Source organism: Pieris brassicae, chromosome 3, assembly GCF_905147105.1.
Source record: "Pieris brassicae chromosome 3, ilPieBrab1.1, whole genome shotgun sequence".
In the NCBI taxonomy this organism is placed as follows: Eukaryota; Metazoa; Arthropoda; class Insecta; order Lepidoptera; family Pieridae; genus Pieris; species Pieris brassicae.
The window spans coordinates 3,099,300-3,119,895 of record NC_059667.1 but is presented as its reverse complement, the minus strand read 5'-3'; the positions used below and the strand labels follow the sequence as shown (position 1 = coordinate 3,119,895).

The following is a 20,596-nucleotide window of genomic DNA, read 5'->3' as shown; positions in this document are numbered from 1 at the left end:
TTTGTTTTATTTTAAAGCAGCTTAGATCACAATAATTATATCTTATTATTAACATATAATTTCATAATTGAAGAATATGATATTTTAAATAAAAGTGCTAGTGCGTACGTAGTAACGATTTCCACGAGCTGTATTTTTGGTTAATAATTAAAATAGGCCAACAAATTTCTTCATCTCTTTTTGTTTCCAACTTGGCAGGGTCCGGAACTCGCAGTACGGCATATTGAATGTTGATACGAAATCATCGTGTGTTAAATAAAGCTGAAAGATACAATTTTCAATTATATAAAGGCAAACTTACTTTTGACCACAAATGACAATTTCTTATAATATTTTTTTTTATTTTTACTGGTTCATTAATATAATAAATAGGTAATGTTTGTTGTAGGGATTATTATATTAAGAGATATTTCATGTTTTACTGAACCGATTTTGAATATTATTTTACCAGTCGAATTCTATTTTGTTATATGATGTCTAAAGGGTTCTCTACATCGGGCTTTACTTATAAAATATGTGGCTACATGATTGCCAACTATATCCCGACAATACGAAAAAACATTTAAAAGCAGTACATAGCTGAAAAATGTTCAACAACATCAAACTCTCGGCAACATTTCTGCATGAGTTTCATTATTTTGTCTTTACACGGTCTACATACATGGCTTGGCTAATACTTATAACCAAAAATACAGAAACAAATACAAACGGACATTGCGCTACGAACGAATCGTGGCAAACTTCAGGTAGCATGAAAAATGGACGCAGTTACGCCGTAAACCGAGAAAGCAATAATATGGCTGAGAAATATTTAAGTATTTTCGATTGCAAAGCGATCGTTCTGGCCATTTGGTTGAGACACTAAGCATTGGCTTTTATTTGGCATATTATACTAAAAATATTGCCGAGTATTGCATAGTCTAGCAGTAAATACTGGCTGATGCTACCAGCAGCCTTTGCAGCTATACATTTTCGTGAAAAAATAGCCTGTCTAGGAGCCCCTTTAGAAAGAGTGTCAAGGGCTTATAAATTTACTACGAGACGTCGCAAATTGGCAAAAATCGGTCCGTAAAATTATACAATTTATATCTCGTTTATAATCTACGAAAGTTAATAAATTTCCTAGGCAATTTGATTTGAGGTGACATATACAGCAAAACATTATTTGCCAGGTCAGCTAGTTATATATAACCTTTATAAATTTACCTCTTTAGTAAGTGGATCGATTTCCAAAGGCATGTGTTCTTTGGGGCCTCGCAATACCGACAAAGGATACTTCTCGTGCTGATCAAATTGATTCTCAGAGTTTCCATTTTGGTGGGCGCTGTTTCCGCCGCGTACTATTGCTTTACCCTCTAACGCACTTACTATTGCACTAAACGTCTTGTGAGCCTGAAATTATGAAGAATTAGAATTGTGGCACGTAATTACTATGTTATAATAATGTACACACTTAAGAAGTTAAACTTCTTTATGACCTTATTTTTCGAACAATGATCTACTATATGCAACTTTACAGAAATTGGTTAAATAAAGTTAAATTAGATCAAGTTTAACAAAAGGCTTTGATTATCATAGACATGAATACAAATAATACAATTATTTCATTTTACCTTATTACTACTAAGACTATTACAGAATTTCAATAATGATAATAGAATTGTTACCATCATTGTTATCGTTATTATATATTTTTGTTATTAATGGCTTCGAAACTCTTCAAATCAACCGTGGTAGGGACCAGAAACAGCTAGCGCGTAACGGAATAATGAGAAACGCAAACGAAAAATGTGATGGTAATTTTTTTCCAACGCCGGAAAAGAACTTTCACTTCAAAAACATTGGTGTAAACGAACAAGACGTTTATAATTGTATACGTATTTTAACAATAACACATTATAGTGTCATGTGATATATAGGCATCTATCGTAACGGGTTTAAGCTATGTTTAGGATTAACGTGTATAGTAAAAAATCAAACACTGAGTGTGTATTAAGCACTTGAAACATAGAGTTAGGTAGATAATGTAATTAAGCTGTATTTACATCATCTGAAGACATCTTTTAACGCAGTATTGGCCTTTAAAGACAGTAGTACAAGATTACATACTATAATTACATTTAAAGTATAATATAAGCAGCAACTGACCTTCCACATGGAGCTCTTCCAATGGGGGAAAAATCCAGTAAAGTTTGGAGGCTCACGGCCTTGACTTAGCACGTATATTGGGGTATCTGGATCGCGAGATGCAGGATCTGAAATTGCTTTGAATGCTTAGACAGGTGTGATAAATACATTTTTATTAACAAGAGTAAAATATTTATAGTTCCTTTATAATATACATTGTTACCAAATAACTACTTTTAAATTAATTAAACAAAAATAACTTTCTGAAAAAGTGGTTTTGTTTGGGTTTATTAAAAATTTCGATTGAACAACAAAGTCCAAAAAGCTAGGTATATATAACAGCATACCAAATGTGAGATAGGAAAGCGCGACGTTCCTTGAATCATCCTTAGCACGAAGACAACAGTGTGCTCCTAACCAAACGTACACAGCGCAATGTACATCAAGAACGCAACACATTTCAGGCGACAACTCGTATTGGCTAAATGATACTATCTCCTCAACTGTAATTTCATAAATAAACACAAATTAGTTACTTGAATTGAAGATACGTATTTTCTGCAAAAATATTGTTCGTTCGTCTACATCTTTGTCTGATAAAATCAAAATGTTTGTTAATTAAGACATTTTCATTTTCTTTACTGTAAGTAGTTAAAACATAAAACTTTATTATAAGATTCTGTCAAAGTCTCTTTCGGATGACAATAAGTTCGTCATTAACAACGTTAATAAAAACACTTTTTGAACGGATTGAAGCTATGTATTATTAATAAAATTATGTAAATAATTATAAGTTTTTAATAATAATACATAGCTTCAATGCGTTCAAAAGGTGTTTTTCTTAATGTGTAAAAGCTATGTTAACAAAAGACAATACTATTTACAAAGTTATTTGTCTTTAAATCTGGGATCAGTCACACAATCTATTTATAATGCAAGTTGTTACTATTGGTATAATATGAACATACATGTAAAATGCCCAGGTGACGCCACAGCCACGTAGAACAGACGAGGCGGTAAGGGTCGGTGAATCTCCTCAAGAGGAGCGGGAACGAGTAAGTGCCGTCGATCTCCTAACGCTGCCCAGAAATCTGGTTTCTCTTTGCCTTAAATGATAAAATTAAAAATAATTGTTTTGGAGCTGTGAATGTTCCGAGTATAATAAATATTATTATATTGCGTTAGAACACCAGTATTACCCGTTTTTTTTTTTAAATTAGGCACTTAATACTTTCTTCATAGAAAGAAACCAGGATATGTCGTCTTATCCAAGACACCGCTTAGTGCGACTCCTATATGTTAATATGTTTTGACCCATCATCGTTTGTATACATAAAGCATCGACGATACAGAAAGTTGATTAAACTGTAGTTTACAATTTAGTTTGAGATTTACCTTGCATGACTAACACATGTTCCGCCGCCGCCATGTTCTTAGCGACCTCCCTTTCGTCACCAGTAGCAGTGACAGCGCACCAGACCCAAATCCGAGCGCCTTCTCGCACTATGTAACACGCGCCTCTTGTGGCCGTCGACGCACAAACTTCTACGCCACGAGCCTCCCGTGCGTACTGACCCGATACGCGAATCAATGCTCGTGGTGGGGGCATCACACGACGGCCGCTTGCTACACAAAGTGTTTTTTTTATTAATATTGACATAGTCACACAAGAAAAAGTCTCTTTCCTAAGCTATCAGTTACCGTCTGCTGCCTATTTCTAGCAAGGATGTAATAGAGGATAATTTATCCATCTGTAAAGCCTGTATTAGATATTTACAAAGAAGTTTTTCGTGTCTATAGTTCTAAATTTCTTTATAATTTATAAAATGTAAACTTTCAATACTGTCGCGTTTTATTACTTATATATTTATTTATATTAAGTACATAAACTTATACTCACGATCATAATTAGTGGCAGTACCGCAGTATGTGACCATTCGTCCTTTGAATATTTGGAGGAAATGAGCCGGTTCTTTACCCTGGTATACCCAAGCCTGTAAAATATAAAGAAAATATTATTACAGTTACTGTAATAATATTATACACTCATTGGTAAAAACTAATTACCTGGATAGGAAGACGCCCTAGCTTTGTGTAGAGGTCTTTGGCTTCTTTAACGCCCAAATTCCTCAAATCATTTGGCGAAGAGCCACCCTGGAATGAAACAAAGATGTCGTTAGGATTTAGAATCTAGCTGATCGATCGCTGATCTGTAGCGTCCAGTACGATTCCAAATTTGGCATAGTGTAGTACAAAAATTTTAGAATTATTTATATTATTTATATATTTTAAGAATTGGATCGGAAATACTTCAGTGGGCAACTGGTTCCACATAGCGTTGGTGCGCGGCAAAAACTTCCTTGAAAAACGCCCAGTCGTGGAAAGGCGGACGTCGAGGTGATACGGGTTGAATTTCGTATTCTGCCTCGACGTCCGATGATGAAACTCAGCTGCAGGTATTAATCTGAACAACTCCTCTCAACACTCTGCATGGTAAATGCGGTAGAAGATGCAGTGTGACCCTACATCTCTCCGCAACGCCAAAGGATCAAGTCGCTCGGAGAGGGATCGAACCGGTCTTCGTTGATTATGGTCAAGTGGAAGCAGCTGGTATTGGGGAGCTCCAGCCAGATGTGAGAACAGTATTCCAAGAGGAGAAGTTACTAGGGCTGGCAAACATCCTTACACACTTACCATCCAATAATAAATAATTGTCTGATCCCCGGTTGGCGTGTGGTAGGTGTATAGTGCGATGTAACAGTCTCGATCGTAGAAAACGGCTTGTTGAGGTCGCTCTAACTCTTGTAAAGCGCTTCGTTCTCGGTCTATTTCTTCCTCACGTCGAACCCGCCACATTCGGAGAGCACCTGAGCCATCATCTGGGACCTGAGTCTGAAAATCATTTCTGCTAAGTAACTTTAATCTTCTATTGAATGATTTGTCATTTTGATCTTCGGTTCTCTATACTGTGTAGGGGAGACCGGGGCTGGTTGTGATATTATTATTACAAACTGTCGTATTTTTTATTGGTTTGATTGTTTGACCTGGAAATAGGTTTATTCTATTAAGTAACTTTTTATTTTAAATAAATTTTATGTAGCTGATTATGGCGGGAGTAATTGTCCCTTTCTAACGTCAGTACTGCGTTCTCTGTTTCGCGACCATTGCCACTGTAACTACCTACCCCTGTCACAACCAGCCCCGGTCTTCACTACAATAGAGAAAAGTGTGAAGAATTTGTCTACAGACTGCTCAATATTATGCGATTAAATTTTTTATATTACCTCAGCCGCCAACCAAGCATTCGTCGCAAGGCTGACCGCATCCAACTTAGTTGTAGCCGATCGAGCTGACCGTAACCTCACATCTCTTCGCGAGTCGCTCCAATTCCACTTATGGAACAGGGCTGCAAACTCCAAGGGCTCTCTGCCTGATACAGTAACTGACACCGGGCCACTGTATCTACGAGCTTTTGCCAACCCTCGGGCTGCAGCTAACGCCCCCCGGTTAAGTTTAGAAGCGTTTGACCCAACCCATGCCCATACTCCCCGTGAACCAGCGTCAATTACATAGATGCCCTGAAATTAAAGAATTTATATGTCTATGTATTGCTAATATAAGAGTATAGCTTACTAGTCTCAGCAGTGCTGGCCTAGTGGTTTTATGGTGCCACTCTGAACCCTGGGATCATAGGTTCGATAGCCAGCTGCACACCAAAGGACTTTCTGTGTATGTGCGTATTTAAGACTCGCTCGTACGGTCGAGAGCGTGTGTCAGGCACAGAAGTTGATCATCTACTTGCCTATTAGAAATTATCATGGAGCAGCTACATAAATCTGAGCCCCAGACGTAACAGGTTGTAACGCCATTGGTATATAGCTTACTGATCAATGCCATTAAACTTAATGATATTGAATTGAAAGTGAAAAGCCTTACAATCTCACATTCATTCACGTTCACGCTGAAATCGATATGATTATAGTTTTTGGTATAACAATATTAGTCTCGGCACGTAACAAGATTTTGCGTGGGATAGTATAGTGAAAAGACCTAAAAACTACTTCATTGCATGACTCATGTTATATCCGTAACGTACACTGATTTCTTTTATGTAATAGCAGGCAAACGGGCAAGAGGCTCACCTGATGTGAAGCGATACCCATGGCCACTCACATTGCCAGAAGGCTCGCAAGTGCGTTGCCGGCCTTGCAAGAATTGCTACGCTCTTTTCTTGAAGGACCCTAAGTCGAATTGGTTCGGAAATACTTCAGTGGGTAACTGGTTCCACATAGTGGTGGTGCACGCCAAAAACTGCCTTAGAAAACGCTCAGTTGTGGAACGACGGACGTCGAGGTGATACGGATGGTATTTTGTATTTTGCCTTGACGTCCGATAATGAAACACAGCTCCTCTCAACACTCTGCATGGTAAATGCGGTAGAAGATGCAGAGAGACCCAACATCTCTACGCAACCCCAAGGGATCAAGCCGCACGGAAAGTAATTGGTCGTTGTAATCGATTGGCGAAAGTGATTTCGTTAAATAAAAAAATTATAATTGATTCAACTTTATATACGAATATAAGACTTCGACACTTCGAAACGTCGATTTAAGTATATTATGTGTTTTTATCTATTAGGAGGCAAACGGGCAGGAGGCTCATCTGATGTTAAGTGATACCGGCCATGGACACTGACATTGCCAGAAGGCTCGTTGCGTCCGGCTTTTTAAGAATTGGTACGCTCTTTTCTTGAAGGACCGTATGTTGAATTAGTTCGAAAATCGTTCAGTGTACAGCTGTGTGCAGCATGGACGGACGTCGTGATACGGGTGGTATGTCCTAACTTTGATTTCGTATGATATATTGTTTTAGTTATCATAATAAGTATTGTCATTTTTTCATAATGCTTAGTCAAAGTTAAATCTTACACAAGTCAGTATGTAAGAAACAATCAAGTCATATCACATTCGTTTTAGTTGAATAATGGCAGTCTAAAGCTACAGAATAGAGAATAAAATGTTTGAATATAATTATTTGCATTTATCTTTTTACGACAAATGGTAACTCTTCTTGAATCTAAAAAACCCAAAACGTAAAATGTATGTATACAACCACAAATGTTAGCAGCCATACTTTTGTATGCCGGTGATGTTTTAACACGTGCCTAGTCCACGCCTGCTTCTATTAGATTTTTTGAATACCTAATGTGCTTATAGGTACTTACATCATCGTTTAAGTCGGATCTATACAGCGGAGCGCGTTTGATTTCTTCCAGACGAGCAGCAGGTTTTTGTGTCAGTACAACTGGGGACGCTCTAGTTGGTTTCGAGGACTTATATAATCTGGCGGGTTTTGGTGGATCCAGGGTTGGGGCAATTGGTCGTACAGAACGAGCTCGAAGGTCCAAGACTGAGTCTAGAAGATTTCGGTCTGCTACTGGAAGGGTTTGCTCGTAGCCATCGTGAGCGATCGTTATACGACGGGACAACATGCCTTTGTCGGCGCCACGGGCCATTCTATATGCAATCTGTTAGAAATTTTAAAAAAGTTAAGTACTCTAATAAATAAAGAAATACTTCTATATCCTCCTTCTAAGTAAGTGACTTCTTTTTCTTCTTCTCTAAATGTACCCTATATTTAACCCTCTCCGAAATACATTGGTCCTATTTCCTATTCTTAATGTGACGAGTAATGTTATTCTAAATATTTTAATTTGTACAAAATTTTTAAATCACATTATTTAAATAACTGGCTGAGCTACAATTTCAGAATTTACCTTAGCACCAAAAATTTTCTCTATAAGATTAGCAGCTCGACCCAACCACAGAACAACAAGAGCAGACGTGTCAAGAACAAATACTCCGTCAGAGGCAAGATGAGACCATGACACGGGTTCTAGTTGTAGAAGTACAGGTCTGCGCCCGCAAACTCTGTACAATCGACTACCCCCGTTGAGGTTTGAGCCACTGCAAAGGATCCTGGAATAATACAAATTAATAAATAATAAAAAGCACACAAATGTGCTTCTCATTTGGAGGCTTATTGTAAGTATTGTTGATAAGTCTTCATTTAAATTCAGCGAAAAACAAGAAAGAGTTACAACTTAGAATAACTAAGAGAGAAAGAAACAAGGGTTAGGTTTTATACATGGGAGAGCGGATGTATACTATATACTAACCTATCTACTCAGAATATAACGATTACCAGGTAAGCAAATGTCCGGTCAGGACACAAGAAAACTCTTATGTTTTTGTTATTTCAATAATAATGCTTGCCTAATCCCATCTCGAAAGTAGGACAGAAGTCTCGGTGATTCTTTAGTAGCTGTCTCTCTATGTATGACCACAGGTGCGCCAACGTGAGAAGCGAGTTGTGATGCGCGTCGTAAAGCCAATGGCCCCGGACCTCCTCGATCGCCCGCCCACGCGTGAATATGACGCTCAGCGCATTCACCGCTACCATTTTCTTTTATTTCACGGCGCTGGGACAAAACGAAAATTTAATTAGAACAATGAAACATTTAACGATTGATTTTATACAAATAAAACACTTCGAAGATCAGACAATCTTTCGAAGGAGACCACAAAATCTGTAAAATGTATCACAACCTATTTAGGTCTGGGCCTCAGATCTCTGTATCTGTTTCATGCTTATTTGTCAATCTAATATGTAAGTGGGTGATCAGTCTCCTGCGCCAGACACATACCGTCGACTTTTTGGGCCTCAGTTCTCACGATGTTTTCCTTCACCATTCGAGCGACTGTTAAATGCCCAACAAAGAAAGTCCCCGGGGATTGAACCTCAAGGATGAGAGTCGCACGCTGAAGTGAGTAATGCTCGACAAAAAAAAAATTAAATTATAACAATAAAATATAATATAACGACTGATTTTATACCAACAAGTTCTGTAACATGTATGTAACATCACGTAATCGTGTGTACGATACTTTAAACTAATTAGAAGACCATAATATAGATTGTTCTTCATTAATGTACAGATTGAGATCTTTCATTTTATACCGTAACTTACTTGTATTATTATGAACTACTGCAATAAATGGACCAGTGATTAACGTCGGAGAATTGATTTACGTTCGTCATTCAGTCGTTTTTTGTTAGACGTGGACGACTTAACTTTCTAACCCACCCTATAAAAGCTTGTGACAAAATCACCTTTCGACAGCCCCAATGCCAAAAGAATTTGGCACTGGGGCTGTCGGGGCAATGGTTAAATGCCAATGCGTGAGCTAAAGTCATCCCCAGACTTTGCAAGCCCCAGGTGCAATATACCCATTAATACTTTATAGTTTGACGTATTTGCCAGTGCTACAGATAATTTTGAATTTGTCTCTGGGTCTGTATTCCCAGGCCCAGATTCCATTCGGTACGTCTTAGGTTATTTGAGGTTTTTGATAATACTTACAATAACATCAGGACCAGCAGGCTGTCCAGGCAATGACGCTGAATATACTAAATAAGCATCAGTGTCGTAGAATGTGCCGAATTGAGCCCGTGGTAGCATTTCTGTGGATGACTCCTGAAACATATATATACTCGTACATATTATGATTGTATTTTTTTTTATACAACAGGTGGAAAACGGGCAGAAGGCTCATCTGATGTTAAGTGATACCGCCGCCCACTCGCCATACCAGCGAGCTCTGGAGTATCCAAGACTACCGGCCTTTTAACAATCGGTACTATCATTTCTTGAAGGATTCTGAGTCGAATTGGTTCGGAATACTTCTTGAATGTGTAATAATTTTTTTAATATACTTAGTGAAGGTCGTTTTTCTCGCCACGTCGCCACTAATTATCATACGCTCTCTTGCCTCCGTCAAGTTTCCAGCGATTTTGGAGCCAACAGGCATCGCTAGAGATGGGATCCCTTGGAAGATGGGACGAGCTTTGGTATGAGATATTACTAGTGTGGACACGTTTGCCCCGTCTCATCTCCCTCGGGCGAGCAAAAAAACTGAATCGGATCCAGAGCAGTTGGAATATAATAAACGGCTCAAATATAAGATTCTTTCCTCCAAGTTAGATTTAGTTCCCTTTGGAGTAGAGACTCTTAGGAGTAGGGTCGTGGGGTTCAAATGCACAGGCGCTAATTAAAGAATTAAGTTGGCGCCTGGTTGATAGTAGCGGTGACCCCAGAGCTTTCATTGCTCAACGAATAAGAATGAGAGATAACATTTTTTTTCTATTACAGATCAAGGTACGTTTTAAGTGTGTAATGCGTGTGTGCTGTAATTGTAATTGGCTAGTCTAGCATTATGCTGAAGAGCAGACTTTTTCACAGCGCTGCTCATTCTGCCAGAGACCGTAGAAAATAAGAAAAAGAATGTATACTAATATTAAGAAAAATATTAGTAAAAGTTACCAGTGTGAGTAATGAAGTCTTGTGTAAAAGTTTATAGTAAATAAAATAAGTTTCAAAATTTATTTAAGCATTTCTGTGTTCGGTTTGCGAGCCCCGTGCGTTGATTACCATCTATGAATACATTATATTCGTTATGGTTTGTTAAAACAAACGTAACAACTATTGTAAACAAAACAATTCAAATTTTCATCACATTAACAAAAATCTATAGTTTCATTAATGATAAGCTTATTGTTAATTTAAATAAATAAAATTGTTTTTGTATGTATTGTTGTTATTATAAAACCCTTTGTTAATCGATTTATACGTACAAAATTAAGGAATGTCATATATTCTCCAAATTCATAGGAAAAGTTTTATTTATATTAATACAAATTGTGTATAACATTTAATAAGAAATGAAGCCTCGCCAGGATACAACTCGTGTGGACCTTGCGCGGCTACAGCTTACTACTATCTATATTTATAAATAATTATTTAAAACCTTTTTTTATTACATGAATACTTTGTGTATTTAATTATCTAATAAATATTGTGAAGTGATGGCCTAGTAGCCGTAGTTCGTAGGTTCAAGCCCCGGCTGGACTGGCACCAATGCACTTTCCTTCTATGTGCGCATTTAACATTCGCTCGGTGAAGGAAAACATCGTGAGGAAACCGGCTTCTGAGACCTTAAAAGTCGACCACGTCTGCCAGGCACAGGAGGCTGATCCCTTATTCGCCTATTAGCTTAACAAATGATCATGAAACAATAGATAGCTGTGGCCCAGACCTAAAAATGTTGTAGCGTCACTGAGTTATTTAGTTTTAATAAATGGTGTACTGGCTTTTACTGGCGTTAACAACTGCAAATCGATTGTCCGGTAAATGCACGTTTTCTATTAATTAACAATAAAATATAGGTGAGACGGATTCTATACCAGCGTAATAAATCTGTTGGTCCAATTTTTTAGCTGCACTAAGTTACACGTTCAACGTCGCGGTCAGCTGAGCTGCATAGCGGTGTTCGAATGAGTCATTTCTTCCGTTAGGTTTTATCTTAGCTCGCCTACGTGCCTGGGACGGGTTTGTACTTAAAACCAGCCTAAAGATCGTAAACATTCTGGTGTAATAAATACGTTATGTTTATTAACATAGTATGCAATTTGGTGGTTGCTACTTCGTTACTACCTTATTACAAATACATAGAATTTGTCGCTTCATTCCTGCTTATATAAAAGTTTTTGTTTGTATTTGAATTGACCTATACCTGTTTTGTAAGGTTAATTAACAAATCGTAGAATTAAGCACTACAACAAATTGCTGCCATAATGGTTACTTTATTCGTTGAAATCCACCGTACGACCAACCAGGTTCTAGAAGTTAAACCACTCCTTTGGAAATTGAATTCGTTTTTTCAACAAACTCTCAAGCGAAATTAGAGAAATATTACTTAATAAATTCAAATCCCTCGTTAACCTTGAATTAATCAATAAAACGTTTTATAAATTTGACGAATATTTAAATGATCCTAATCCTTGGGATTGATTTGCTCCAGTTCATACAATTTGTGTGACTCAAAACTTTATAGCGGTTAAAGAGTGGTGGAAAGTTTCTTGCCAGTTCTTCTTGCCCGTTCTACGCCATTTATTTGCGAACTGGTAGTAAATGTAAATTTACAATTAATTTGTTATTCTGACGTTGTTAAGTATACTTTGTTTACCTATATGAATAATGTTATTTTGCGTTTGAGTTTGAATACTAAATCTATTTTTAATTTGGCCGTTTTTGAATTATAGTATTTAATAATGATTGCTGTTGCATACATAATAGATATACTATAAGATTTTTTATAAAATAATAATAATATCCAGTAGCAATACCAATTTTGCACCTAGATACTGAATCTTTTTGTTTTATGGATAAGAACTACTAAGCCGGGCATAAGTCGGGATATAAGAACATTTTCTAATGTTTTCCTTCGCTGTATGCGCAGATTCGCTCATAATATATTTATATATATATTAGGTATTCAAGGTATAAGAAGAACTAAGTTATATGTTTGCGTACTGTCTATAATGTGTGAGGTATTATAGATATAATATTGATGTTTCTAATATAAACGCTTAAGAACGCTCGTTCTATGCCATCTTCAGCAGTTTTATAGTTGTGTTTTAATATGTTTAGAAAAAAAATCCATCAGTAACACTTCATGCGGAAAAACGAAAGTTTCCTAGAACATAAAATGTACAAATAACAGCTTGCGAGACACGCTGAGATAATAGTGGGTCTGCGCGTGCGCTTCTCGCATGCAAACCAATTTATTGCTATATGCCTAATTAAGTGTTATACTTTCTCTTTACTTTGTTTATTAGATGTCACTTGCAAATTCAACTGTTAAATGGTGATAAATTTAAAAAGATTATTACAACCACTTTTGTTACGTGAACATTCAGAGACTTGTGTTTAAACTCCTGAAACAATTCAGTATCGGGCACCTATATAATATTAATAATAATTTTCAAGAGAATCGGTTCTTTGCATGCAAAAGCGGTATTATTATATTTTTATTTTATCAGGTATCGAACGCCTTTATGGCTATGTGCACCACAAAGACGACGGTCGTTCATATACCTAATAACAATAGTGTATTGAAAACGAATACATAACGTTAAAAAAATCGATTGATTTTTGTTGGTCAAATAATATTTTTAAAAAATCCATATTTTTTACAATATTACACCATTGAAAATAAAATACTGTACTGTAGATGTTTACGCAAAATGTTGGTTAGGAAAATCGTATTATTACAAATTAATTTGCGGTAAGAAAGGCTAACCCAAAACAAAATATTCACTATATTTTCTCTAGTAGATAATTCTAGTGCATTTGCTTATATTCGAGAAGTCCCACAGAGAGATAACGATCACAGTCATGATTTAGAAAGGCTAATTTAATGCGCTTCCCAACGAGTGCTTACAATTAGTTTTCTTGCAAGTTAATTTTCCGATTTATATATTTGCAATGAAAGTTAATATTTGCTAGGTTCATCTTCCTGCATTTAGATTAATCTGGACCAAAACATAATCAGAGCAGCTAATCTGCATTATGTTTTGGTCCCATTTGTCTAATTTACAAAAACTCAAAAGCATTCTTGACTATCAACATACAACAACGACTATCGGAGACCTAATCTGCTAATTTACCAGTATTTTTTGGTTAACAATGGACAAAAAATTGTTACGGGTATAACAAAAAGTTACAAGCGTAATATTTCTATTGAATTCTTACTTTTTTGTAACATTTATGTTTACGATAATTATCATAACATATTTTAGGACATGTAGATTGTAACATATACTGTAGATGAGCTGTGAACTTTAATAAATAAATGAAATGAAAAATTAAAGTGATATAACTGTGTAGGCGATAAGAATAGAACTTTTATCATCTAAGTGCAATACGAATCCGTGTATTTAAGCGCTGACTATAGTTTAACGACTGAGCCTTAGGGTAAAATATTCGCAATTTTGTTGAATATTATCTTTAGAATAATGTACATTTAACTTCGTTCACGGCGGGTTCAAAATCCCCGTTTGATGCGTATAATTGATGTATGCTGGCTTCCGTCTACAGTATCGCCCATTTTAGCAAGATTTAGCAAATCATTGTTAAATCTGTCAATTCATATAAAACTGTAATCACTCAAACAACAATAGTTATTTCATAGTTTATCGCGTTCATACAGACGTAGCCAACTTCATTTTATATGTGGATACAAAATAATAATCAAATAAATGAATAAAATTTCAGAAAATTTTCAATTAGAAGTTGTAATTAGAATTTCCAAGATTCTTAAAATTGTAATTTGATACGTTTTCATTTGTGTTGTGGCACCCTGTCGGTTTTGTATTTACTTTCACCTTGATATAAAATATGCTTTAAAACGATATTATTTTTTTTACATTACTTGATACGATGATTTTTTATTAAGACCATAGTTAATAATAAATAATAGCTATAATATTGGACGTTCAAGGGTCAACAACTGCTTTAATACATATTAATTAGCATATGCTAGCGACAGAAAACTTGTAATATGAAATGACGTTTAAGTCATGCGTTTTTTAGTAATTTATCTGAGAGTTGTGCGTTCGAATCATGGCTTGGCCGATGGACATTTCATCCATTGTCCAACTCTTGCGAGGAAACCGGCATGCCTTACACACACAAATTGAGGGAGTGTCGCAAGCACAGTAGGCTAAAAGACATTTTTATACAATGACTGAGCAAGCTTATTTAAACCAATTGTTTCATTTAATTGATTTAAATATATAATATTCATGAGTAAACCTCTTTTAATATCTGTACCATTTTATTTTGGCAAGAGTTTGTAAAGTTTCTATATAAATATCAAAAGAAGCATATAACAGTGTTATTACAATATACACCTTTTTTGTTGTATTGTTAGAACTAGGTATAACTAGACTACCTGGGCGTTGACCTGGAGGCTAACGATCCTTTGTCACGGTTCTGAACCTCAATTCAAGCGAAACTTGTTACTCGATAGACTAATATGTAATATTGAATACATATATTAGATTTGTAACTATTTACAGTCGTAAATTGAAGTCGACAAGACTTAAGGAGACACGAATCCTTTTTCAGTCACAAACGTAACAGCCAAATAAATGATATTTGTTATTTATTAATATTTGTAAGTAGTAGGGAAAAAATATACAATTGTTTTTTGTATGAGGTATTTTAGTTCGTTCATCAAGTTTTGTTCGTTTGTATACTATACACAAAGAACTAAACATATACTGAGTTTAACTGCAACAAATGGTATCTTAATATTAGTTAGGTGTGGTTGCTATTTGTTTATGTTTATTGCAGATGATCTGAATTATGGATTAAAAAACAACTAAGCTAAAAAAAGCGGTGCTGCAAGTTTTGAAGGTCTGGCCTTAAATTTTCTGTATCTGTTTCGTGATCATTTATTCTCTCTAATAGGCAAGTGTGCGATTAGCTTTCTGCGCCTGACATACCGTCGACTTTTTGGGTCTTAGGCTGATTTCCTCACGCAGTTTTTCTATAGATAAATTATGCAAGAAATACAGAATTTTAATGATACGTTAATTAGTAATTTGGTCTAATAATAATCTCCCAAGGGGCAACTGTCCTAATGTAGTCGCTATAGTCGTAAGTATTCATGATTTGTAATTTTTTAAGTAACATTTACCAATCATGAATACTAAGTGAAGTAAAATATATTTTTTTGGTATAAGTAAGGTAAATTTTATATATATGCTTCCATCGAATGATGATAAATACCTATAGTTTTAAATTTATTCCTTATAGTCTGCGTCTGCGTCCAAATCAATTGTTGTGCGTCTAAAAAACTGTATTGGCTGTAGGAGGTGTATAATTACACTAAGCCATTCTCTCAATAGACTGTAAACAAATTAGTTTTTCTCACAGTACTCCGACTTGGTGAAAGTCCCTTCCTACGTGTGGTATTTCACAAGATTATGGGAGCGATGGTGATCGTGACTATAATTATGCGTGATTGTAATGTCTTTGTTAACTATTATATCATGCCGTCATTGTTTTGCGAGGAGCGGAAGATATTTCATATTGTAAAGTGTCCGCAACACATACAAGCATTTCTCTTTGTAAATTCATGTAATAATTTTAAATAAGAAAATTTTACTGCTTAAATTTAAGTTAATGGAGCTTTTACTAACATAATAGCCAGGAACTTTTGAACTATAAATTTAGCATATTATTGTCCATGAGATTATTTATTAGTAAATCCCATTTCTTATATAGTGTTGAAATAACAAAGCATCACATAATTAACCATACCGTAATTTTCCATATGAGAAACGTAGTTTGATCCCGTGGGACAGTCCTGAAGACTGCGCCGTCCAATACAGCTTTTGTTGGTACGACATTGTCCTCATCCTGTAAATAAATAAATGGACAAATAATAGTCATTTTAAATATACTTCATATAGGCAGGTTATAAACATTTGTTATTATTTTAAAAAAAGCATAAAAATATTTTTTTTACAACTGTATTAGTAAATTATCTTTGATGGGCTACTTAAAATGTATTCGTACTATAACATAAATATTTTAAGCATTGCTTCAGCGTGATGAAATAGAGAGACATAAAATGCGTTTCGCGCGAATGTGTTTGCTTTTGGTAATTGCTGAATAAACATTGCCTATTGGAATCCAGAGTGGACAAATCGTCTTGTAGCAGCTTTGCTTCAGCTATCAGCAATCGTCGCAATGTCGTGAATCGTTTATTGATATCGTATCACGAATGTTGACAACTGACATTTTTGAATTGCAAAATCGTTGATCACGAATTTGCGGTTAACAATAATAATACAATTCATATGAAGAGCTAGCGGGCTGGAATCACAAAGACATTTATTTAGTTTTTAAATATTTTTGACATACATAGCCAATGTTACTCAATGGTAATATGGTATTCTAAAAGTGAAAGATTTTTTAAAGTCCAGAAGTTTTCCAGGTTATTTGTTATAAACATAAAACACAAATCTTTGTTTAAAATATTAAAATGGCCACTTTAGTCGTCATTAGTCTCCTAATTCATGTTTGCGTTATTAATAATTTTAGATTTCCATTCTGCTGACCAGATAACTGGAGTTTTATAAAGTACATAGTTATATGTACCCTACAATAGATGTTTTTTTAATATGTTTAACTTATTTCTATATATACCATGAATTTTATCTATAATTAGATTAGCGTCATGTAATCGGTTTGGATCAATATCAGGAAGCTTTATCTTTTATGGGTTATCTATTTTTTCCGTTTTCGCCATTTCGATTGTGCTTAAAGCTTGGAGTTGATCTTTTAGTTGAGGAGACTACTTAGTTTTTAACCCACAGTAAACTTATGTAATAGACAAATGAAAAATAAGATAAAATTACTTTATTTTACACACACTTAAATCTAAAGGTCATATTATATATTGGCTATTTATATTCTCCTTAATATACAGTTTAAAAATGGCAATGAATAAGAATTCCTGAGAATTAAATTTGTAAAACTGTTAAAATTACAACAATAATGTCGAACACTGTGTAACTGTAAATTCTCACACGACGCACAAATTTATTTACATATTACAAAACTAAAATCCTACTTGTTCATCGCCTATTTCCAGTATGTGCATTATGGTGGTCAGGCACAAGTGTCCATCACCTACACACTCGCGGTAAAACCGAATCTCAAGACGACCGAAATCTACGTACACGAACCACAGACTAACCCGCCACGGACAAGAGAAATGTTTCACGCCGACTGCATTTTTATTAAATGGGAATAAATTAAAACGCGAAAGTCGCGTGCGATTGATGGTTGATCATCATAGCGTAATTATAATTAACAGTAAACAATCACAAATATCTGGAGCAGACGATGCATAACTTTAGATAGTTTCGTATATAAAGATAATTAACGCGAAACGTTTCTAATCTTTACGCTACGTTTTAGAAAAACTTGATAGATTTTTTGTTTTGTTTTTATCAGGCTTTGCGAACGATACCAAAGTCTTCGAGATGTTATGAATTCCACAATTGTGTATTATTACAATAATTATTTTTCACGTATGTGGGTAAAGAATTAGCTGATCTGTATTTGATTTGACAACTCAAATGTATGTAGGATTCTTTGTTAATGACCGGCCGCAGTAGGAAATTAGAAAAAAAATTAAAACAGTTAATAGTAGATTTTATATAATTCTACATGTCATTTTTATATATCCTTGAAATGTAAGTCTGGGTGCACCCATGCTTGATATTTTTTAGGTTAGTGCTAGTTGCCGAAAATTAAATTTAAAATTCGCCTCGGCCTCTATTTGAGATTTTCCGTTTGAAAAGTTAGTCATGTACTTGTTAAGAGGCTTTGGGTTCGACTAGAGAAATATCTGTTTCTTATAATAATCGTGATATTTATTATAAATTTATTAAGTGCGTGTTCAAATAATTATCAATGTAATTATATGTATGTATTATATGATATTGTACTATATTTTAAATGTAAATTGCAACGTACTTTATGCACACTATACTTTTCCATATTCTCTCCAGTGTTTAGTATTGTCTTTTGTTGACATAGCTTTTACACATTAAGAAAAACACTTTTTGAACGGATTGAAGCTATGCATTATTATTAAAAACTTATAATTATTTACATAATTCTAAATTTTAAATCACCGTGACCATGCACGCTGAAAAGTACGCGAAAAGTCGGAAAAAAATTAAAATTAAGAATTATGCAAATAATTATAAGTTTTTAATAATAATGCATAGCTTCAATCCGTTCAAAAAGTGTTTTTCTCTCCAGTGTTGTTAAGTTAACCTGGAAGATATTGTTTGATGTGATGGGGCCGCCTGTTTATATTAATTAATTTGCATTATTATAACGAGTTGAATAAATAAATATTCTTATGTAAAAATCGGATTTGGTTGTAATATTTATTACTTTAAAATGACTCATTCACAAATTTTATAAGACAGAAACAAATAATATAACCTGATAGATATCCATGTGGATCTTTCTTGTTTAGCGGTTTCTTGCTCCACGCAGGCACATGTCAACTCCGCTTTGTGTGGACTGGTGCAAAAATCCCACAATTCTGGTCACAGGAAATACGCTTGGACGCGCACTTTGTGAAGTCACACGTTCGCTTTCGTTTGTTACGGATTGAAACCCATAATGACCAAACCAAAACGATATCGGATTTCATAACTCAATTGAAACGTAACGAAATCTAGACACCACCAAAACACGCAACATGCAACATAGGCAGACTCGTATATACCAAAATTATATAAGAACTACTTTATTGAACTGCAACACAGTTCCTAAAGGAGCAGACGAGAGAGATACAAATGAAACACCTCAATTTAGATGGGTGACAATTATTATATTATAAATAACTAAACTAACTAACTAACCCCCGCAAACTTCGTTTCTCTTTTTTTTACTTAGTCTACCTTTTTAGTACATAGAAACATGCAAACTACCCAAGAGACTGTTCGGCTTTCCGGAAAGAAAACTTTTTTAGGTTTTCTGTGTGAATTTTTCTCTATATAAACCTCAGAGTTCAAGTCATAAGTTTTTAAGAAAAAATAGGGTTCGATCGTAGAGGGGGGGGGGGGGGGGGGGAAGTAAGGGTTATATGTATTTTTGTATGCTGTATCTTAAAAAAATAAAAACAACTTTTTTGTCTAAAAACAAAATTTTTGAGGTAGACCGGACTTTTTTATGTAACAGGAGCCTAAGCTTATGTTAAGTGATACCGCTGCTCATGCCGGCTTTTAAGAATGAGGCGGCTTTTGTTGAAGGACCCTAAGTCGAATTGGTTCGGAAATACTATAGTGGGCAGCTGGTTCAACATAGTGGTGGTGCGCTTCAAATCCCCTACAAACGCTCCTTAGTGGATGATGGACGTCGAGGTGTTATGGGTGGTATTTTGTATTCTGCATTGACGTCCGATGATGAAACTCAGTGAAAAGTCCGAACAACTCCTCTGAATACTCATCATGGTAAATGCTGTAGAGGATGTAAAGAGATGATACATCTACGCAACGCCAAGGGATCAATCCGCTCGGAAAGTCTGGTCGATGACGATTGTTCTATTTTTAACTACCGATTTTAAATTGTTTATTGGTTAAAATCTTTTTCGTGTAAAGGTAATAACTTTCTAAAAATAAATTAAAGTTTTAGTCATGTAGTTTTGTTAACTGAAAATTTTAAACTTTCTTATAAAAGTCGCTATTGAGTATTAATTAAGTGTATTTTGTTTAAATATGATTATATTTTTATGACGTTCCGTAACTTAGTTGTTAAACAACACGAACGTCTCCGGTTCAAATCCACCACCACCCTTAACATTTACCGGCATGAACAATATACGTAGATGTCCGATTCATATCGACCGATACATACACCGTGACACGAGATATTTATATACTAGATATAATTGTTTAATATTCAATTTAAGCTGGATCAACAAGCAACCGACTATTACTTTGGTTTTGTTTATGTTGGCGGTATTGA

General features: G+C 35.2%; 1 protein-coding gene across 2 annotated transcripts; it reads right to left on the bottom strand.

The window, feature by feature from the left end:
• Positions 1-41: 41 nt before the first annotated feature.
• On the bottom strand, positions 42-19,136 carry LOC123707665 (villin-like protein quail). 2 transcript variants are annotated; one of them, XM_045657927.1, is made up of 16 exons: positions 19,067-19,136; positions 16,358-16,456; positions 9,551-9,664; positions 8,403-8,608; positions 7,904-8,105; positions 7,352-7,654; positions 5,412-5,705; positions 4,822-5,019; positions 4,195-4,281; positions 4,028-4,121; positions 3,523-3,753; positions 3,096-3,233; positions 2,475-2,630; positions 2,149-2,255; positions 1,207-1,392; positions 42-261 (listed from the first exon to the last, which is right to left on the bottom strand). In XM_045657927.1, the coding sequence occupies exons 1-16, from the start codon at positions 19,079-19,081 to the stop codon at positions 148-150; spliced, it is 2,544 nt and encodes an 847-aa protein (XP_045513883.1). In that variant the 5' UTR covers positions 19,082-19,136; the 3' UTR covers positions 42-147. The 2 variants fall into 2 exon arrangements, with proteins under 2 accessions (XP_045513883.1, XP_045513882.1); XM_045657926.1 differs by lacking the exon at positions 19,067-19,136 and adding an exon at positions 17,676-17,781.
• Between the last annotated feature and the right edge of the window lie 1,460 nt (positions 19,137-20,596).